Source organism: Siniperca chuatsi, linkage group LG17 (genome assembly GCF_020085105.1).
Source record: "Siniperca chuatsi isolate FFG_IHB_CAS linkage group LG17, ASM2008510v1, whole genome shotgun sequence".
NCBI lineage: Eukaryota > Metazoa > Chordata > Actinopteri > Centrarchiformes > Sinipercidae > Siniperca > Siniperca chuatsi.
The window spans coordinates 22,141,110-22,165,333 of NC_058058.1; the positions used below are offsets into that span (position 1 = coordinate 22,141,110).

Genomic DNA, 24,224 nt, shown 5'->3' on the forward strand with positions numbered 1-24,224 from the left:
GAGTTGCCAGTTAGAAACTCTGCAAATCAATTATGTGGGTCCTGTACTGAAATGACCAGACGTGACAATGATGCAATCAGCCAGAACAGTTTCATCGGTCCAAAGCTTCACCAGGGTGGAGGTGGGTAGTGCAAATGTCCTGAGCGGTCAGAGAATATAGAGGTGAAGTGGCGCCAAGGGCGATCGCCTGCAGAATGAACAGGGGACATCTGAAAGCAGTGCTGAAATGTGGGGATATGGTGGATTTGGTTCTAAATGAGTTTCAGTGTGCAGATGGAGAGGCAAAGGGTTTTCTGTTTGTCTTGGGGTCTTAAACTTGCTTTTAGCTCATAACTATGAGAAAGAGAGAGGCCCCAACATCAGGTGTCATCCTCTAGGAAAACAAACTATGAACAGATTCATCAACCAATTAAGGCCTCTTATCTTAGTGAGCAACAGTAGCTTACATGTGATGCAAAGTAAAAATAAATTATTTCAGTAATCTGTGTGATTTTTCTTGATGCTCCTGACAAACTGCCCAATGTTACATGCAATTTTACTCTAATGAACCTCAAGTGCCAAGAACAACAGGCTGTACTTGCTGCTGGAAATACACCCGTCCCAAGAAATTTAGTAATGATGCCAGCATGAGAGAAATGACAAATTAATCCTGGGAAGCAGAACTGGTGGGAGAGAATGGTTATTCTTGTTTGCAGATACAGAATAGAAAAATTACTTTTACACTATGGCTCCATTCATCAAGGTGTTACACAACCTGTAATATATCCTCGCCATCCCGTGTGCGTACCATGGTACACCAGTTGCAATGAGATATGGACTCCTTGCGAATCAAGTGATTGTTCATGTGGTAACAAACAATGCAGCTCATCAGCAGTCTGAGCTGACTAAAAATGATTTTAACAACCTTTTTACTTAGTACTGGTGGAAAGTCTGTTTTTATTTCTGGTCCTATTCCCACACTGACCCGCGGAGCAGGGCGTTTCAGCAGAATCCTCAGCCTCCACACTTGGCTCCAGTCCGCCTGCAGTGCTCACAATATAGGTTTTATTGACAATTTTAATCTGTTTTGGGATCGCTCTTCCCTTTTCAGAACTGACGGAGTCCACCCCAACAGTCTGGGTAGCCAAATGCTAGCGGCTAACTTACAGCACGCTGTGACTGACTGTATACATCACACACCCCCTCATCAGAACTGCCATCTCCGCCCATAATGGCACCTCAGAGCACTGTTCCCCTCACTAGTTCCCCCCACCAGCCTCATGTGTCATTACCCCTCTCACCGGGAATTCTCCTCATACAGACCATTATTAGGCAGAGACTCCTGTCCACAACGCAGAGATCTTCCTGTCCAGCGTACCCAATACTGACTGCCTTGTCTCCGTAGAAGTGGAGTGAATCTACGAAACCTCCGCACGACTCTCAATGACTTCTTCATTTCCCAAGCTCTGGATTTTCTACTTATGACTACTTATGACCTGGCTAAATGTCGGTGAGTTGATCCTGTTATCTGAACTCGTTCCTCCTGACTGTAATGTAATGTTTTAATCCTCCTTGGACAACAGGTCGGGGCGGAGGGCTGGCCTCTGGTTTTAACAGTTTTAACTGACGGCAGGTGGCGGCTGAGGTCTATTCCAGCTTTGAACTTCAACTATGTCAAATGGATCTATCAACTCTGGTGTTGTGTACGCTGGTTTACCAAACACCCAAATTCAACAAGGATTTTATTTATTATTACTTCTCTGAATTTCTGGCAGGAATCATGCCAAGATATGACAGTGTTTTAATTCTGGGGGATTTTAATATTCACGTCTGCTGCCCAACCAAACCTCTGGCGAGGGACTTTTTAAACATTATTGACTCTTTTAATCTTGTTCAATCAGTGAAAGGCCCCACACATGAATGTGGACATACGTTGGACATTGTTTTATCTAGTGGCCTGTCTTTCTGTGACATTGAAATATGTGACATAAATTTCTCTGATCACTTGCCTGTTATAATTGAGATTTCTCTCTTAATCTTGTCAAACCTCAGCTTCCTGAAAGCTTTTCTTGCATTATTAACTCCGCTACTGCTGGACATTTATCCACTGCCTATCAAAATACTTGTCATGTTCTATCTCTGGACAGGCCTCCCTCTCACCTGACTGCTGACCACTCACGCACTCGATTTAATTACACCTGCTCAAATATACTGGATTCTGTAGCTCCCCTGAGAACTAAGCTCTCCAAACCTAAAACTGAGCCTTGGCTAAATGATGTCACCCGTCCTTCAGACAGGTTTGTAGAAGAGCCGAGCGCAAATGGAAAAAAAGGGTAAACTTCAGGTGTCTTTTGAAATCTTAAGGAACGCTCTCTCAAATTATCAGAAAGCCGCCAGAGCAGCAAAAACAAAGTAACTATCAGATATCGTCACAAACAACTGTCACAGACCTCGTGTTTTATTCAGTACCGTTAACAGTCATTAATTCCCCTGCCACTGCTTGCCTTACGGAGTCTCCAGCAACATGTGAAAGGTTCCCAAAACTTTTTGTTGATAAGATCTCTGGTATTAGGTCACAAATCACACCCCCTGCCTATGACCCATCTGCCCCCCACCCTATATGTTCAGCTGTTTTTGACCACTTTGAGCCTGTGTCTCTTTCTTGTCTGGCTAAAGCGGTTAATCAAGAAGCCCACAACTTGCTCCCTAGTCATTGTTCCCTCTTGACTTCGCAAGGATGTCTTTGATACCGTTGGGCCAAGTGTATTATCTATTATAAATAGCTGTCTTGTCTCTGGGTCTGTTAATGCTGATTTTAAGCATGCTGTGTTACAGCCTCTTATTAAAAAGCCAAACATGGATTACACAGTTCTCTCTAATTTTAGACCATTTTCTGAATTGCCTTATCTTCCAAGGTGCTGGAGAAAATTGTTCTTGTGCAGCTCCAGAACTTTTTAGATGATAACGGTGTTACTGAAGTATTTCAGTCAGTAAAGCACTTCGTAGCACTGAATCTGCACTTTTAAAAGTTCCTAATGATATTTTATTAATAACTGACTGGGCATTGTGCAATTTTGGTACTTTTAGATCTAAGCGCAGCATTTGATACCGCGGATCATGGCATCCTCAGCTCTCGGCTGAAGCAATGGGTTGGCACAGACTGAGTTTTGACATTTTGGATTATGTATGTGTGTGTATGTATATTCTCTATTTATTTTTAAATATATTTTATTGTATCATATTTTGTCCAAAATGTTTACAGCCTGTTTCTTTTAATTTGTGCAGCACTTTGGTCAACATGTGTTGTTTTTAAACATGCTTATAAATAAACTTGACTTGACTCTTATTATACAATTTAGAGAGCTGTAGGAGTATTAAGTTTGACCACCAATTTACATTAGAAGCAGAGTCAACATTTAGTGGAATTTACATGAGTGGCAGACAGGGGTATTTCCATATGGTACAGCAGCCCTCCTTGTGCCTACACCACGCTTTTAGAAGAGGCTATGAGTGTGTCCAGACCAACAGTAGTACTGCCACAAAAATACAGTCCTCCTCAGTGTTTCTGTAGTGTTCACCAAATAAAATTTAAGATGTTTTAAGAACTTTTTAATACCACATACAATAGAATGAATTATATATTACCTTTTTCAAAGACATAGCGGCCAAAGTATGACAGAAAACCAGCAGGGACAATAAGGCAATACAATTATTTATTGAAGTGGTCATATTGCACAAATTTTCGGGTTCATAATTTTGTTTTAGGTTTGTACCAGAATAGGTTGACATGGTTTAATTTTCGAAAAACACCACATTCTTTCTCATACTGCACGACTGCAGCACCTCTTTTCACCCTGTGTCTTGAACCATTTTAGCTACCAAGTGAGGCATCTCACCTCTCGCAGTACCTAGGTAAGGACTACTAGCCAATCAGAAGCAGAGTAGGGTGGGTCCTGACGAGCAAGGTAGTGTGATCCAAAACAAAGCCGCTTCAGCTGGTAACTATGGCTTTGGTTCAGCCATACATGTTCGAGACCGAGCCTGATACCGAAATTGCTCAATTCGTGCATTATGACACGTGCGACATAGTGACATAGATACGTTACAGAAGTAAAGACTGGACTACAATCGAGCTGTTTTCAGGCAGGAGCAGTGTTTTCTGTGGGTAACTGCCTATGTGGTGGACTTTGGGCTTTTTCACTTTGCAAACCTATTACATGCACAAAAAAGATAACCACTTTAAGTACATGTGTTTATGGACATTTATGTCACATTTTTGTCAGTACTTCCCAGCTGTATTTCAGTAATTCCTAGAAATATAATTAATCAATTAACTTGACCTGGACCCAGATAAGTGGCCGAAAATTGATGGAGGGTTAACAAATTTAAAAATTGATTACAGTTAATTTATGTTTTGGCTAAAACTGACATTTGCCCATTATAAATATATGAGCTTCCTAGCTACTGTGGCTAGGAGCAGCAACAGTGTTTGCTACAGGTCTGATGGCACTAACTGCAACTCCACAAAAAAGGATTAAACAAAGTCCTGCATGCACAATCTACTGACACAATCAAGGCACTCAATCGTCAATCAATCGTCTCACTTGTATCTTCTTGACATATAACGTCTCCTGACAGTTAGCAACCACATTCAACATTTTTTTAAACTAATGTTACAGTCTACATTACATTAAAAAAATATAAAAATATTGTAATTGAATTTTTTTTAAATTGCACTGCATTGCTCCAAGAGAGAAAGTAAAAGATCCACATAGTAGCATTTGGCATTAAATAAAAATACAGAGCATTGCTCCAATTTCCAGGCAGGTTAGTGTGCCAACTGTAGGTATTTGAATGAAAAAATAGCACAGTGTCCTTGAGAGCGTGACAGGCCATAATAAATCTCATGAATGCATTAGGTAACAGCTTATGTAGAAAAATGTATGTAAAAGCTTTGGTAATTCATCTAAACCTAATGTATAAATACTGCTAAATCAGCACAAACAGTACATACAGTAGCACTGCTCAAAATCTATTAAGGTGCCAGAGGCCAAATACATCCCATACTGTGCTGTGTTTCCTTTAGTTTAACAACAGTGGCCGATTTGGTTGAACCCATTTCTAGAATGTGCCTCAGGTTTATTGTTGTGGCACCAAGAATATCCACTGAGAAACAGTGGACATGCACCATTATGTGAAACATTTCCCAGGGCGCTTATTACTCGCAAACAACATGTTACTTAAGAACAGCCTCCACATCTACTTGCAGAGGCGCAAGCTGACGAAGCCACTGTAGAAAGACATTTACAAGAGTGGCTGGTACATACTGTAAGGTCACTCAGAACTGTCGTTTCTGCAGAAAACTTTCCTTTTCTTTTTATTTCATGAAGCAGAAACCTTGCTCTGAATCAGATTCATGAGAATGAAATATTAATATTGATTGAGTGTCAAACAATAGCCATTCAATTAAAACCTGCCACGAGGAGATAGAGGGTAGTAAAATGATATGCAAGCGGGGCAGTTGTTAGCTGTGTCAAATTACTGTTTAAATTCATCAGGGATACTTATTTCATTATATATGTTATCAGTGAATGTGCATTTCATACTAGGGCTGAATGTGCCACTTTCGATTGCAATTCAAATTAACTTACATTATTATGTCAAGCTGCATGAGGTGAACATTTAAGTTGCAGACCTTTTCAAATTCAGTCAGTTAATTTTAACTCTGCCAAAGATTTCTGCTGTTCAAATGACCAACAGAGTAGTGAGTCTTTCTCTAGATAAATGAGCTAGCTAATCGTGTCACGTCATTCTAACATAGTTAGCAGCTAGCTTGGTAGTCATGGAGTATAAATGACCAACAGTTGGTGGACAATGGACTGTTGTTGGAATTTCTCAGTTAAAACTTAATATCATTGTTTTAAGCTTATCACCTTAAAATTTATTAGGATGTGTGGTCAGAGATGTAAAGCATTATGAAGCTAACGTTAGCTTAAACGCTACAGTGCAGTATCAAAACATCAGACTTGACTTACCAGCAGTTTGTCATTAATCCCTTAAGTGTAGCTTTTCATAATAAATATAACACCATTTTTGAATGTAATACTTATTTTTGAAATATACTGAGTAATGTTAATACTGGTGAAACAATTGGACCATTAATCAGTTGGTCGATCAACAGAAAACTAGTTTACAACAATTTGATACGTTTTATAATTTATCAAACAAAGCTGTCAAACACTCTCTGGATCCAGGTTCCCTAATGTAAGGACTTGCTGCTTTTCTCAGTTTTATAACACTGTAAATGGAACATCTTTGGGATTGAGCAGTTTGAGGACTATAGACATTTTATATATTAATCAATTAATAAAAAAAATCTAATTATTAATTGTTAACAAAATGATAGTTGTAGCCAAAAAACAAACAAAAAACCCCCCTCAGGTTGTCGTGGGTTAATATCACTACCAAGACATTTGTGATTATACTTGGTACGCACATATGTTTAATACTCTGTATACCAACAATACAGGCCAGGAGTTATTGGAGGAAATAATGGCAATTTGAGCTTAAAAACCAAACCAAACATACATTTTTGTATTCATCAAAAACAAAAACTGTATATTTATAAATCCCAAAGGGGAATCTGGGGCATGGCAGCAGCAAAAGATAGAGCATGAGAGATATATTCCAATCTCAGTTGTAGTATGGAGGAGGAGGCTCGTCCAACAGCCTACAGGTCTGTGACTGTGCTGTTAATATAGTCAGGATGAAATCATCCACCATAACAGCCTCTTCTCAACATCTGGCTATCCATAGCCTCGGTCCTACTGGCAGATAGCCCTCCTAGGCGTACCCAAAAACTTTTAGCTTTACATGAGGAGGATGGTAAAAAGCAAGGGGATCAAGAGTGGCAATAAGGACTATTAATCCTTAAAATGTAAGAAAAGTAGAGCATCATCAGCTTTCATCCTTCACTGGAGTCAAAAATCAATTCAAAAGGCTTTTACTACAGTCCAGCTTGCAATAGGAAAAACGGACTATGGCTAACAGTGAGAGGGCAGGGAAGTAACAGTGTGAGAGAACATTTTTTTATGAGCTTCTTGGTAGCTTCTTCTCGGGGCGTTTTGCTGCTCTGTGTTTCATTCATGTTTAATCGGCTCTCAGACTGTAGCATCTCTTTGATAGACGACGTGACTTCATGCTCTGCTGCCCCGCTGTACTTCTATCCTTTGATTAATGAGAGGGCACAATTTAATCACTGGCTTCTCTTCACGAACTTTTAAAAGGCCAGTTCTCAGCCTTAGCTGAGGGACTTCTGTCTGTGGATGAGCACTGTTCTCTATTACCTGACTGAATGGTGCTTGAATATGTTTGAATATTTTCTACCAGTCTACCAAGTTTCAGGAACCTGCACAGTGTAGGGTACAGGTTTCTTTATTTAATCTGAACGTATGTATTAGGGCTCTCACTTTTTAGAGGAAATTTGAAATTACAGCGGCTATAATCAATAGTTTTATAATAACTTATCAAATCAATGTGTAATATAAGAAGTGTTGCTCGTAGTGATGAACCTACAGAGAATTATCACTGGAATCTACAGTTCCCCTCAGCTTTACAGAGTTTCTGCTTATAGCTGCCCAGCCCGCAACTTAACTGTTTTGACTCACTCTCATAGTGTCGTTTTTGGCCACAGAAGGGAGATGTTTTTAGTGAAAAAGCACTAAAAATCCACCATGCACTACCTGCTCAGCACCAAAAAGCAGACAGACACAGTTAACAACTAGCTGGTGAACATAGTGGAGCATTTAGCAGCTAAAGAGACAGATATTTCCCTCAGGAGTTGGTAGAGACCAAAAACAGAGCTAAAAGAGAGTGAATATTAGACTTCATCAGGTGGACAAAAACACGAATCCAAATTAATGATAATGTTGCTCCGTAAATGCTGGATGTGTAAATAAGTAACTGTTTGCTAACAAGTTTGGTATGTAAACTTAAAAGGCGATGATGTGTCAGCGTTGTAGAAAATTAGCAAGCCATGCTAAAACGGTAATCATGACAAAAAAGCATATGAGGAGTTAATGTTTGGAAGCATTTTGGATTTGATACATAGATAAAAAAATCGTGGGTAAAGGTAAGGCTGTTTGTTGACTTTGTAAAATGCAACTGCCTTACAGTAACGATAGCTTGTCACTCAGTGAGGCAGCGGAAGCCAAATGAACAAACTCAACGTCAATTCTACAATGTAGTTTAGGTTACATGGGTTGCGTTCCGATTAATTTAACTAGATTTTTTTTGAAAAAGTGGCACATCATATGTGTGGCCATCTTTAAAAATATGTTTATTGTAAATTTAAACTAGAGAAAAAATTCGAAATAATACTGGCCAATTGTTACACACTGATACATCCCTGCAGTCACTCATGCACAGCAGCCTGTATTAATTATTATTTAGATATAGGAGTATACCACATTGGTTCAGAAAATACCTGGTGGTTGTTTTTCATGACTTTCTGAACAGTGCATGGTGCTGACATTAAGTCTAATGAACGTACCAGATTATTACACATTAATAATATAATTTAGCCTATTTGACCAGAACAGCTTTGTGTCAACAACAGTACTTTTATCCAAAGAAATAAAGCAAAGTATCAGGAACAGCATCCCCCCGACGTTTATTAAAGTAATGTCAGGCTACCAGTATTATGATTCGCTAACGTTAGCTGGAACATTATTTCACGATATATTATTAATATTAACAATAATTAGTTGGCCATGAACATTAATAAAGAATACATTGCAAATATTTATTATAAACGTTAAAATCTATCTAATTTAACATTAGCTAGTTAAATCTACATTTTTTTCTTGTTCTCCGGTAACGTAATCCCGTCCTCTGCCCTCCCTGTCACTGCCTGAGGAGAAAATGCTGTTGTTTATTTGGTCGTCATGACTTCGCGAGTGATTGACGTCCTGTCCACTGTTCCTCAAAGTGGAGAGAGAGCAGATGACCGTTCATTTGAGTTCAGTGGAGCGGAGAGCTCCGCAGAGTCATGTAATTGCTACTTTGTGACATTTCAGAAAATTCTGAAGCAGCAGTGGCAATCATTTTGCAGCGGCGGGCCTCTGTGGCTGTTGTACAAGCAACTTCACACATAAGAAGCACATGTTCGACCATGCATGAAGTGCAGAAAACAGAAAATCAGGTAACCTCGGGTTCAAAAGACATCCAACAATGATGAAACGCAATTTGAATTTCACACTTTGCTCTCTGACAACCTGAATGGAAAAGTTTACAACCCATTAGCCTCCTCCATCACCTCCACTCTGGCAATGTTATCATAACATGCTCACTCAAGCTGACAAGTTTCACACTTTCATTTTCACTCTGAAATAAACACACTCCAGAGATACATGGTGCAGGAAAGAGGAGTGATGGAGCATCTGAATGAATGCGTATCACCTAGAGAGACAGGAAATTAAAAGTGAGGAGAACTGATAACAGCAGATGTGTTTGAGCAGTGAACAGGTCTAATTGCTGTAAAAGTCATGACAGAAACTGTGTGATGTAATATGTTTCCCAATGCAAAGAGAATGTATTGGACGGGAAAAGTTAATGGTGAGAGATGGAAGGACAGTAATTAATGAAGGCTTTACAAACTTCCCAGATACATCATAGTATAGTTAACATCTCAGCACCTCAACATCAGCAGACAAGCAACACAAAACTAAAACTAATATCGTGACCGACTCAAAATGGTCCCAAGTCCCAAGGCAGGACATACATAATTGGCACTTTACTTGAATGTCAATTCAACTCTCTGGCTACCTAGTTAATCAGTTACCTTTATTCAAAAGAGTAGAGCATGGTGGCTAACTGTTTCCAATGACTTCTGAAGAATTTCTGTCTTTCCTGTTCTTGTTTAAGCAGCATCTTTATCAATGAGAGAACAAAAAAGCAAAAAAATCACTCAATCAATGGGATCTGTCGACTATCTGTGACTGACAGCCAACTTCATGTGTCCATCTGTAGACACATTAATAGACACATTCAACTGTGATAATCTAACAGTAAAAGTGTAGCAGTAATTAGGAGTAAATCCCTGAGCCATGCATCACTTGGCACCAAACGTTCCACTCACTAATCCTCTACTGGAAGCCTCTGTTTGTTGTTTGGCTCCATAATCAGTCTGTAGTATGCAGTCTCAGAAATTCTTCCTAATAAATGGAGTATAGTGCTAAACAATTGCTCGTAATGTAAAAGTACTTTTTATAAAACATACCCAAAGACAAATGGGAGCAACTAGAGCCAAAACCAATGGCATAAATACTTAAACTTAAATACTCAACAAGTGATCAGTGGTCCTCCATGGCTAAGACCCCATCTAAAGTGACATTTAAAATCACTTAACAAAGACATCATAAGCAGTGTTTGGGCCAGGACTGTCTGGGAGGGTGCCAAATGGACCCATTTGTACTTTTCTTTTTGGGTGCAGGGAGGCTGTAGTGATGCGACATTATATGTTTTAAGGGCATCATTGTCGCATTGGCTTGCTCTGGCTCAAGCTGCATATGATTTGAGGATGATGGTTTAAAAGTTGTGAAGTGAAAGCAGCTTAAACAGTCTGTGTAGCAACAGATTTCGCTAATGCAGACTTCTTGATAAAACCCATTTTCATATTGCCATATGAACTGTCCATGAAGTGTACATAATATGCAACTGATATCAGTTTCATTGGTATAATGGAATCTGAGCACACTGCATTAGTGAGCGGTTATCCATAAGAAACACTTCATTAAAATGAGAATCTGGTTTTTCCTCCTGTCCAAGACCCTGAACCCCAAATCTGCCACTGAATCCCTCCTTGTTCTCAATGTATGTACAGTACATGCAAAAAATAAATGTAGGTCGCTTAGTCTGCCAAATTAATGTAACATAATGTAACACATCTGCAAAATGGCTTCGAATGGAAAGATGTTAGCATCCCTACAAAGTAATAAGTCTTTTATTAGGCAAGAGAAACAAAACACAAGCTGAGTTTGAGGGGGGAAAAAAATGCTCAAAACCCAAGGTCAGGGGCAAAAATTAGATCCAGCCCTCATTAAAAGCCTAGATGAACCATTCAGTGTTGCAGTTTCTACCAGGGAGGAATATCAACTATTCATACTGTTCATATTACTTTAATAATAACTTAATTTGAGAAACCTTCTATTTGAAGGCTGAAATTTTACTGCCCAAAGCTTCCACTGACCGATGCATGAGACGCATGATGAGGCAAAAAAAACAAAACAAAAAAAAATAAAAAAAATTCGTTTGCAACCTCTGTAATGTGAAAGACTTAAGTAAGGCACTTAGTCTGACACAAAAATCAAACCACTTAAGCCTGACAAGTGCACTACAGCAATGGCCTGGAACTGTGACTGCACTGCCTCAACCAGAATGGGACAAGAGTTTCTGTTAGCTGTTGGGAGATGAAAGTATCCACCCTGCAACCTCCTTGTCAAATCTTAAATCTGTTAGAGCCCTTAGTGCCACTGCTCATCATAAATCATTCACATCAATCCAGACTAACGGCTAATGACTACCAACACATCCACAAGTGGGCTGAAATACCAGCTTGCTTCCTCATTTCTGAGTTGTAGAGAAGCATCTAACTTGCAGTAAAGCAATTCAGTGTCAAGGAGCACAATAGACAGAAAGTTAAGACGGTTAGGTTTAAGCCAATTAAAGGCTGTTTTTGATTGAACGAGGTCAGAAAACTCTTCCTTTTGCTCAGCAGCTAATTAGAGGAGACGGTAATGGAAGGGTTTACGCTCAAAACAAATTAGCAATGACTCTGCCCTGCATTATACTTAACTCCCAAATGCATGCACTGCTTTTATTTGCCAGTCATGCGAGGGGAGCTTTGTGGGGTACGACAAGCCACCCTGATGTATCTACTCAAGACGCATCCAGACCTGACCCTAAAACAGAGAGCACTTCTTTCCTTTAGCTTTTTATGCCATTAGAAGCCCTTCATATGTGAAATATGGTGAGGACAAGGGGCTCCCAAACAGACTCGGGGAGAAACAAAAAGACAACTGAAGAACCTTGATTACAAAAAAATGAAAATATTTATTGAGCCTTTTGATACGCATAAATCAACACACTTTATATTGGATGCAAAATTACATTTAAAAATAGAAGGGCACTCAGAGAGCGCAGACCTCCGCCAAGGACAAAAGACCAGTCTTCTATGATATGGAAATCTGCAAGTGCAACCACTATATATGTCTGGATATATTTCTGGACTATTAGAATTACAGTATGTAAAACAAGTGCGCTTTGGTTGTAACAACAATCACTGTGGATAAAGCAGGTGGAAATATCGCTTTTCTAATTTTTACGCGAGCTGTCGTCAACTTGAACGTTGAACTTAAAACGTTACCTTCTCTTCACCTGGTTCACTGTCTCCACCGCAGCCTCTCTGCTCTGCTGTTCGCTGTGTGTGTGTGTGTGTGTGTGTGTGTGTGTGTGTGTGTGTGTGTGTGTGTGTAGGAGCTGAGAAGCTAGTGCGACCATAAAACATTTTTTTTAACGGATCTGTATTTTCACATGGGTCACATTTTCAGGTTGGAAAACTTGGAAATATCACACCCCTGATTGCTTATTTCTTACATATCTGCTGCATTTGTTTCTACAGTGATGTTTGACAGACAAACGGCACCGAAACATAACCTCCTTGGGGGAGGTGATCAGTGAAATATAATAATCAAAATGTTCAATGCAATTAACTGTGTTCCATGCTATGCATTACATGAAACAAATACCGTTCATGTGTCTTAAACAAAACCATACATGACTAATTTTACAATTTGCTTGAAAACCTTAATGTGAACAACAGAAATTTGTTAAATGAAACAAAGCAATATGCAATACAATATTACTGCCCAGCTGACCTCTCCACGAGTGAGACTCAAGAACAAGGCCAACAAAAATGGTCCTATTCCAAGACTAAGCACAGCACAGTACCTACTAATCCTGTTAGTGTTCGAGTTAAATGTTATTTAACCTTAAAAATCACAGAAGGAAATACACTGATTTTGAACTTTCAGGATTAGGAAATCATCAGTGGTGTAGTTCTGAAGTACTGTAGTGGGCAGTACAGTAACATTTTTTGATCATGTAGCTTTGCTTGCAAACAAAGTCCAGGTAACCATGCGGTACATGCTGCTATCAGTTGAAACATAAATAACTTATTTCCCTTTGCCAGATTGGTTGGAATCTGGTCACATCTATATGTGACCTTACCAAGACTGAGGCACCCCGGTATGTATCGATCAAACTAAACGCTCAAGTGTTTCCAGTAACCATATCGCCACTTCTGCTGAACTGTTGACAATGACAACAATGGTAAAATACATCAACAATGGTAAAAGCGTAGTTCAGCATCAGATTGCACAAATATTTACATTCAAACAGCCCAAATGCATCTCACACATAGAGAACTTCCAACTATCTGCTCTTAAACTGCCAACATAACGTTACTCACTACACAAGATCCGAAAATAAGATTGCATCATGACAAAATATTAAGTTGATCATCATGACAGAGGACGCTCCACATTAACTACACACACACATCTGTAACTACACAGGCGCCCCATCACTCTCCCTTGCTCCTCATACAGAAGGCTATAAAATCAGGACAAAAATGGCCATGGCAGAGACAGAAGAACTCATTTTTTTATTTAAATACATAACGTACGTAACAAATTCAAGACCTATTAAGAGTTTTTAGAGATACGTGGAAACCCTGGTATGTGCCACATGCTTGGCGCCTATCTACATAACCACATTGCTACGTGCTTTAACCTGGCACTGTGGGTGTGAATTCCTCCATGCTTAGGATGGACCTCAACTGGGAAAAAGTAAAAATAATAAAAAATAAGCAAGACATTATTATTTGCATGCATTTAATTGCCTAAATCCATCTTAAATGTATACAAGATAATGATAAATGGTGTGAATGTGGATATGGGGTGCATTTCCAGTGCGACCTATAGTGTTTGTCTCTGGATTACAGTGGAACGCTTGAAAAGAACAGAAATAAGAGCAACGCTGTTGTTTTTTACTTTAGACAGAAATAAGAAAGAAAAGCAGGAGCAGATACTGAATGATGGTGAGAACAAAACAGACATTCACATCACTACTGTATCTTAGCAACAGATGTATGTCTATTTTGTGCCAGATATGACAAAGTGGTGAAACCAGGGATGGAGACTGACAGAATGGCAACTATTAAGCCAGCTCCCGAAGGAGTGGAGGTCCCACAGAGTCATGTCTAAATCAGGAAGCCGCTACATGGCGTCTTATAAATCTTAAATTGCTTCTAATGACCTACTGGGCAACAATACAGTCAAATTCTTTTCTCTGTCAGACAGGAGAATTACATTAACGCAGTTTGGCAGACAGAGGTGGATGCCAGACCCTTTTCTTTATATAACTCCAGTACAGGGCTTCTAACCTGTGTTTATCCTTACAGAATATACAGTATACTTGTTCTTCCCACTGTGAGAAAATTCAAGGTAGGCTCTCACTAGAGGGAGATATAAAGTATTTAACTTCTCATCTGTGACATTTGATGAATGTTTTGATGTGAAAAGTGTTGTATTTGGCAATGTTTTAGTGAAGATAACTGTGTTTGGAAATCTACTAAATGTGCAAATGGATATATGTGACATAGATCGTGCTGTATGCGTAGTTTGACATATTTTCATTTCTGGTTTTTATGACATTTTAATATTATTTTGCTGTTGTTAAAAGGGATGTTGTTGTTGTCATGAGTAATACCTAACCCTGATGACATCATCAGGAGTAGCTTGGGGGGTGTGGGGTTTGAAAGAAGTGGGCATATAGTAAGCAAAATGCGGGTATAAAGAAAGATGCTATTAGGTGGCATTATGGGAAATGTGGGATCTAGCGTTTCTGGAGCTTAACCCATATTGGAGACAAAAGTCAGGATATCTTGGCCTCTGCTGCTTCTATTTTAAATCTGTCTCTTATGAGTCTTCTAACTTTTTATATATATATATATATATATATATATATAAATATCGACATAAGAGAAAGGCAGCGGTAGAAGGACAGAGGTCATGACCAGGTAAGCTGTGATATTATTAGACTATGTCACTGATATCTTTCTGTGGAAGGACCCAAAGATCTACTTGCCAATTTCACTTGAATTCAGTCAGAATCATTCTTACACTCTTCTGCTTGTGTGTCAGGCTGTCTAATCATGTGATGCTCCTCTGCACCACTGCACTGAGATGGACTTCCAGAGGTTTTCAACAACAACTAAATAACACAGCAGACAGTGTATTTCAGGCTTGACTCATTAGCAGCAACCAAAAGTGTCAGACCAGGTGACAGACGGACTGACATGTCCAAAAGAGGGAAGCGAAGAAGAAAATCATCATGCTGCTGCCTGCTGAGGCCAGGGTAGCCATGGATACTGAGCCACAACCAAGACCATCCAGACAAAATAAGAGAGGTCTCTGAGAGCATTACTGGTGTAGAAACACACCCCAAACAAGGTATCTCCTTTTTTAAGCTCTGACAATCAGAGCAAAGAGGCTGAACATCAACTTACAGACAGGAAACCAAAGTCTGGAAAAAGAGGTGCAGTGGTCTAACATTAGGGCTATTATCTGGGGAACTTAGACGGCAGGCTGTGATTTTTTTGTTTGGCCAACTAAAGTGTGATGGCTCTTAGTCTCCGTCTGTCCAGTGAAACTTGGAGTTAAAGTTGAATCGATCTTTTTCACAGCAGATATAGATCCTGGAACAGAGCCACCATTAATGTTAAAGCACATGACGTGTGAAATATATGCACTATAGAGTACTCTCAAAAATTCCAACAATGTGACAAAAAAAGTAGTGTCCATGCATGTACACTATTTTTTTGTTAACAATCCCACAATGCAATGCGACATCTGTCAGTGATGGTGCAAAATGAATTCAGGGCTCACTATAGAGTAAATCACTGAGCGTCTATTGAGGGAGTGATGTTGGACACATCTTCAGAATCTGATTAATTCAGGAACAATAAAGAAACAAGCATTCTGATGCTAGCATGCCTATCAAGATTCAGGTTAGGAAAAATGTATTCAAAGAGCAAAATTACATAAATCACAAGATTGAGAGAGTATTGACAGGGAAGAAAAGAGAAACTGCTGATGCTCATCAAGCACATGCCAGTGAAATCCAGAAAATAAAGAATATAACCTTGCTCTCGAGTTCACTTTCAGTATTGCAAGGGAGCCTTGTGTCTTTGTGTGGAAAGCTTTTGGTAGTTTGAGCAAAGTCTGACTTGCATTTTTCATTTGCACACCGGAAACTAATGAGAAACATTCGCAAAAATGGCTGGCTGATAAAAATGAATCAGTTTAATAGGCTGTGAAAGTTTTTCAGCTTCCAAAGTTGGGGCATGACAAAATAAATTTGGGAACCTCTGTTGTACCCAATATCATTTATATCATTTGGATATTTGGCACTATATGGATGTTGCTGTAATGTTTAATGTATGATAACATTGTAAGACTTATGACGATGATTGACAATTTTGACCTTGTGCAATTTTCTAATCTTAAGTATGATGTTTCCTTCACTTACTAACCTGGATGGCAATGTGTGTGTGTTTGCTCAAGGTGTTTCTTTCAACAGTGATTGGATAACTGAGGCAGCTTCTATGTGTGTGTGTGTGTGTAGCTTCTTCTATGTGTCTGTAGACCTTCATTAGGTATATGTGCCCATATACCTGATGACGGTTGAATAGTCCGAGATGTTGTAAATTAAATATACCAGCAGCAAGCAAGACATTGAATGGGAGTATATCATTGTGCTTATTAATAAATAATAGGAGTTAAAAAAATATATATTTTCCCAATGACCAACCCACTCTGTATTTCACTTCTCTTCACAATGCAACACAACTGCATTATCTTGCCGATAACACTAAACAGACAGCACTGATAAAGATCTGTCCTCTATAAAGCCACCACAGGTGTCAGGTGTGTCACATTTAAAGACATTATGCTGTTGTAAACATGACAACAGCAAGCCCAAACCCTGACAGAGGAGGATTCCAACATGGAACATAGAAAGATTCATTACTGAACTTTACTATTTATGGAAACTTTCAAATGCACGGACAAATATTACATGCTCACTGAATTTAACAGCTCGGCTCAACTCAGGCCCTCTCTTTCAGCAATAAGAGACTCTCATATGTTCAGAACTCTTCGACTGCCTGCTGTCTGTTTGAAATTTGTCGGCATGGCAACGGACCAGACCGTCTGGCTTCAGTAGGCTGCGCCGATGGTGTGTTATGACAATAGTCATTAGAGAAGTAAAACCTGAAAATATACAGTCCATTTGCGAGGATTCACAATGGATTTAGATTCTTGCAACTGCAATTTAAGTTACACATCCTTCTCACCAGGAGGCGTTTCCGCAAGATGTAGTGGATCAACAGTGAAAAAGGAGAGTGCCAACACTGAGGAACTGATAAAGGAAACAAGTAATAGTAAATATTTAGGCTAAAGAGAGACAGAGAGAAAGAGGGAAAGAGTTACTGTATATGATATCCATGTGTCACATTTTACTTAAGAAGGGCTGCTGAAGTAGTAGCAGTCAGGACACAAAAAGGATCAGTAAAGTGGGAATACCAAAAAAGGCTGAAGTAAATGACGATATAAAGGTAGATTTTGCAATGAAGTTTTGTGTCTCACCTTGGTACACTACTGGGCAGACTGGCCTCACTGGATGGTGTGTGGATCCTCTCCTCCACACTCAGCGCCTGAGGCCTGGGCCCTCCTCCTGCTATCTGTCCAGCTCCCAGCTGCTGCTGCTGCTCCTCCTCCTCCTCCTCTTCATCATCCTCCACCTCCTCCTCATTGCCTGGCTTCTCCTTCCCTCTGCCCTCACTTTCGTTGTCGCTCTCCTCACCTAAGATATCGTCCACCTATTTTTATGAGAAAAACAAAAAGGAGCTTCTGTGAGATAATGTTTTAAGCTTCGGACAGGACAAGGTCATGGGTCTTATGTGCCACTACAGCGTATCACGCAGGAAAACAATCAGTCACTTCCTCTCTCTCTACTTTCAGTTTTGTTTGTAGTTTACATATCAACATTTTTAGCATGCATACATATATGCCATAACTGCCAAAAATATCCCAGTACTTTGCATATGGACTAGTGCAAGTGCAGATAAGTAAGATTAATTACTTTCTCTCCTGCCACTGAACACCAATTAGTTTTGGCCTTTCAATATTTTCTATAAGACATCCACCAAATCAAAGCCAAACTCTAACATAGCTAGCTTTTGGGAAATTTCATGACGTAACTTTTATTTGTAGGACATCATTAAATAGAAATAATTATTAATTAATGTTCTATTTAATGAATAATGTCTGCTTAAAGTGTCATGCAGAGGAACCGTGTATTAGCCTGTTCCCTTGATGCACTGCAGATTCCAATTATGCATCTAATTATATCTGGAAAGTGGTTTTCCTTCTAGAAATAATTGGGTTACATGCTGTACTATAATCTTGGAAGGTGATTAGACTTGGGGCCAACAGGAGACTGACCGATGATATTCGAGATTTCAAAAAAAAAAATAAATAAATAAATAAATAAATAAAATCATTCAACAATTTTACATAAACACATAACATAAAAATGTTTGATCCCTTAAAGGAATAGTTTGACAGTTTGGATGATAAGCTTATTCGCTTTATTGCAGATAGTTAAATGACAAAATTGATACCACTATCGTGTCTTTGCGGTAAACATGAAGCTACAGCCAGCAGCCGGTTAGCTTAGCACAAAAACTGGAAACAGCAAGCTTTGTTATGTTTGGAGCCAGGCTAGCTGTTTGCCCTTTTCCAGTCTTTGTGCTAAGATAAGCTAACCGGCTGCTGGTGGAAGTCTCATATACAGAAATGAGAGCGGTATCAATCTCCTCACCCAACTCTTGGCAAGACTGCCAATAAGGATATTTGCTAAATATCCTTTAAATTTGGTTATTAAAGATTTGTCAGATTTGGGTTTTGGAGGCCGGTACTGATATTGATATTTGAGAGTTTTATTGGCAGATATTCTTTCTTCTACATTAAAACGTAACAAACATTTTTGATGATGATGCCCTGAATTTGTTTTGGGACTAAGATATGTTCTACAGTTGAAAAATAAACTTGTCAGTGCTCTCTGGTGGATAAACTATGTACTGGTATCACTGTTTCTAAACCAGCTCAAACCTATCTTTGGGAAGTCTGTACTGCAATTTCTTATTAGTATCAACGGACATATATGCCGATGCTGATATATGTGTGATAAGCCAGCATCAGCTGAGCTGGTTTATCAGACAAGCTCTGAAAGTGACTTGCGGGTTGTTTTTCCAATTAATGCAACAAGTATGACCTGAACAATATAATGCATGAGTTATCATTAACTCTCGGATACTCTAAAGTCTAAACTAAAACCAAACATGAGTCACAAAGGAAGTCTTTATTGCAGGTCTATGGTAACAGATAATACAATAAACAGGGCTTGATAGATTTTGTCCACCCCCTGCAGATGAAATAATGTTTGAGGTAGGGTAAAAGTTAATCTTGTCAGCTATAAAAAAATAAAGCTCATCAATCTTGTATTCCTTGAGCAGCTCATAATTTATAATGTTCCAAGGTTAATGATCCTTTAGAGCAGGTTAGCCAAGTGACAACTATCAGATCAATGGAAATCTGAGGTGAATATTGCCACAGCAAATATGCAGCCTCTCGTCTACTGACTCATTAGCAGCATGTAGCTGAGGGAAAACTGGGATTAATGCAGGGGGGACATTCTCTTGGGGCTAGAGCCAGGATCATTACTGGCATCAAGCTAGGCTAATTAGAACCATGTTGTTGGTTATTTGGACAGTCAAAGAGTACCTTGGTAAAGGTAAGAAGGTAAGAGTGCCTGAAGCAAGGCTCGTCTGGAAATTAAAAAAAAGGAAAAACTCTGAACATGTTAGGTCAGTGTTGGTTGTCCTCCAATTACATTTTATGTATGAGAATGGCCCCTCAGGGCACCAACAAATTACAGGGTAAGATATAAATAAGGAAGCAAAAAGGGTTTTGTTTTGTCAGCAACACAATTTAAGATTTCATCTCAACACAAATTCCTTTTTCCCCACTAAAATGTTTCTCTTCTTGTGGCATTTTCCCCATCACTATCTCCTATGAGCGCTAACAGAGAATTTATTGGGCCTTGACTTTATGGCAGCTGCTAAGGATTTAAAAGAAGGTCTATTTTTCTGTCAGTACAGTGAAAATAAAAAGAGAGCTGGACATAGACAAATGAAAGAGGGACATAGGTTGGCTTTCAGACAGCACATTGGCCTACAGAAAAAGTGCACATTGAAAGCCCATATAACAGTGGTCAACATTTCAGGGTTAGGGTTAATATAAATCAATATTAGCAGGTTTACACCCATGACACATGGACATATAAGCAGGTGCATGGTACGATTCACACATTTTATTAATGAAAATATATTTTTTGGTTCTGACTGACACTGTCGCTACTGTACACTGGCGCACACTAAAAATATCACTTCAATTCCAATGGGCAGCTGGGGCCCAATGTTGTTGTTAGCCATTGCTTAGTCCCATCTGTGATTTGAGCACTCCTTACGTTACTTCATAACTCCGTACATTACTGTGTCATAATTACAATCACGATCGAGTATGAAGTGCAGAGGTTACAGGACTATCTGTTGTTGTGAGTTTTGACACATAACACATAATCTTTTAAAGTAATGTTTATTGGGAATCACCATTTTCCGAGTGTAGGCTAGTTAGCCTAGCTTTCGTTTTCAAGTGGAATTCAGTACAACGGGTCCTCTCAAAGGGACCGATGTCTTAAATTGCTAACGGTACATAACCAACACTACACATTATGCGATAACGATATTCTTGACGATATAACAAATATATATATTGAAATTATTATTTATATAATATCTGAAATAATGCATTACCCTATTTCTAGTGAATTTCTTTCTACTTAATCCTCCACCTTATTGTGGTGTTTACTCACAAACTACGTTAATCTGCCTTGCTTTTCCCTTCAGTGTGGGAAAAGCGAGGCAGGCGAAAAAAGTGTTTGTGTGTGGGAAACACTGCTTGATTTTTTGTAACCAAACCACTTCCACTACTGAGGTAGCTCCCCTTTTTGGAACCAACTCCTCCACCGTGGAGCCAGTAGCAATGTTACTTTCTCTTTCAGCCATGCTTGTTGTTGCTGTGCATAACAGTACGACGTCATTATGTCAACAAGCCGAAATGTTGCCATTATCATGATATGATTTCTTTTTATCATATTAAAAATTATACCCGTATTATTGTGAACGATATGATATGACACACCCCTAACCCTAACTACCCTGTGGAGGAGATGTAGAGGACGGAACAGCAAATGTGAATTCATCATCATCAGTTTGATCGTGTGCACAAAAAACAGAATGTAATGGGGCTGGCATGAATTGACACATCAAAACACACATCAATCCAAATGAAAGCAGATTAGCTGTTTCCTGTCCAGCAAAGCTATTAAGATTTCACTTCTGAAATCTGGACATAGATACTTTAACTTCAGACTCAAATCTGGCCTGAGGTGTTACCCACACTGAAAGATTCATGTGCAGCAAAAGAAGCCGACAGTCATTCATTTTAAATGAAAGCCAGCAATTAGGAGTAGCTGTTACTGTGGGGGCAGTGAACTGCTGTTGCCTAGAGCAATGAGTTTCAGCTAGATCTGAGGAGAACTTGAAGAAAACTAGTGGCCATTACATAGGGCTTTGATTAAGTTCCATCTGTAACATCTTACTCTGTACTTAATAACTGTTACACCTTGACATGTTGGAACCTAAACGTTTATTGATGTTTTTAATTTGATCCTGATTTATTGCCATACGTGTCAGAATGAAATGGTACTTAACATTTTTTTATTCTATCTATCAGTGTCTTACTTTACATACAAGAGTATGGGTTAGGGCTGTAACTAACGATTATTTTCATTATTGATTAATCTGCTGAATATTTTCTTGATGGATTGTTTGGCCTATGAAATATCAGAAAATAGGGAAGATGCCCAACATAATTTCCTAGAGCCGAAGATGACGTCTTCAGAGTCAGAGCATCACTGACAGGTGTGGTTGGGGTTGGTCAGAAGGGTGCTCCTGTTGCACCTCACACCACACCCAATAGTGATGTCACGGTGTACTGACACACTGGACAACACTTCTACATCACTGCAGCAAGGTGAGAAGGTAAACCACTGGAGCTCAGGGGTGTTAAGTTGTTCATTAATGCTGCATTATCACATTAAAGTTACTTTCAGTTGGCAGAATCTTTTGTGTTTATATGCTACCATAAGGAAAGAGCGCAGGAATAATGTAGGTGGTCAACCATTGAAATCGTCCCCTTGATGACTGCTAATGTTATCCGATGTTTTAGCTGCTTATCTCAAGCTAAACCCAGACAGCTAACAAATGAGTGAACACAGCCCCTGAATGATCACACTGCTCTGAAGTGGAAAGAACAGTTAGCTGTAATAGTGTTGCAGGAATGAGTCCTAAAACCAGGAAATGAGTTAGCATTTTAGCACTTCCGGTTCCTTTGTCTCGAAGTCAATGGGTTTTTTAAAATGGGGTTTTTGGTTAGATGTCTGAAATAAGGTCTGTGGTTAACACAAGCGTAAGAGATTTTCACATTTTGTTCTATGACATAAAATACCTCAGTATATATGCATTCTTGAATTTTGGAGCTTTTCCATCTAAATGAGACTACAGAGGTTGTCGGGGACATTCAACGTCAACATGCCAAACACGAAAACTCATCTACTCACTAGTCTGCCTTTACAGCCATGGTGTCATTTGTGAAGATTGTCTTGGTGAACAAAACTTGTAATTGTCATAAACATTTGTTGGCCACAGAGCTTATTTTCTGTAATCATCCAAAATCCAACGGAAAAATCCCACTGGCTTTTTGTCGAGGGAACCAGGGCGATGCTAACTTCCAGGTTGGCCTATAAAAATACGTCACCCCTGTAACACTCTATAATGTAGAGTGATCAAGAATGAACTGCTCTGTTCAAACAGCCAGAGTTTGGGCAAGATGACTGAAAAGTGAGTAAAAATGTGTGACAAAAATGACTTTAATTTTTACTGGATGTCTTTAGTGTTGACTAGACTAAAATAAAAATCAAACTAAATATGACTGAAATGAATAAAACACAAGAGGACTGACTAAAACTAGATCAAAATAAGGTGCCAAAATTAACACTGTTCTGAAAAGCACATATATAGTAGTTATTGCCAGCTGACATAGCAATCAGCTGCATACAGTAAACACCTCAGAGCTTCACCTGCAATAAAGTTAGCCAAGTAAAAAACTGTCAGGCAAGCAAAGGATAAAGTTTTTGAAGAGCACAGGTTCACCTCAGGTCTAATTAAAAAAAAAAAAAAGAATGAATAAATAAGTAAAAATCAGCAGCAGAATAAGTGAGGCAGGAACCTACAGTGAGAGCTTGACACATTTCCATGCAGCCAGTCAATCAACGGTCATTGTCCTGACCAATTTCTGTTTGCGCTGGGTTATTGTACAAGGAGCTTCACCAGACTGAAGACTGCACAGGGAGAAATTTACATATCCAATTCCCACTGAAGGGGGTTTATACAAGCTTTATTCCCTGCCAAAATGAAAGGTAGTCAGAGGTGGTAATAGGGCAGACAGTTGATTGCTGAATGGACTAAGAGCATTGATGGGTCATTTAATGTGGGCTCAGAAGAGGATAATAATAAGCTGTATTTATTTTAAAGGGCTTTGCACTTATAGATAAAAGCTCACCTGAGGCCCAGGGGAAAAGGAAATGAATGCAAATGTATAAGAGGAGAGGTAGACATTGGGCATTACTAGTAAATCAACCCACAAAAGAAAAGTTAAGTAGGAAGTAAAAAATTGTGAGACCGATGAAACAGGAGCACAAAGAAGCCTCCAAAGCCACCCTGCTCATAACTATATTCACCGGTGTTGTTAATCAAAAGGTCGAATGACATACAGCTATTGAGTCAAGGGCAAGTCCCATTCTGATGGGAACAATCGCAACCAGAATTCACATTACTTTATTCCACTGCTGCCTACATGAAGGAAGCAATCAAATGTGGA

General features: G+C 39.2%; 1 protein-coding gene across 2 annotated transcripts in view; it reads right to left on the bottom strand.

Moving 5' to 3' along the window:
* The window catches only part of ctdp1 (CTD (carboxy-terminal domain, RNA polymerase II, polypeptide A) phosphatase, subunit 1), an 80,313-nt gene that overhangs the window by 22,274 nt on the left and 33,815 nt on the right, over positions 1–24,224 (bottom strand). For both annotated transcript variants that reach the window (XM_044171483.1, XM_044171484.1), the window contains exon 12: positions 17,748–17,980. In XM_044171483.1, the coding sequence (XP_044027418.1) occupies positions 17,748–17,980 (233 nt within the window). The remainder of the gene's footprint in view (positions 1–17,747; positions 17,981–24,224) is intronic.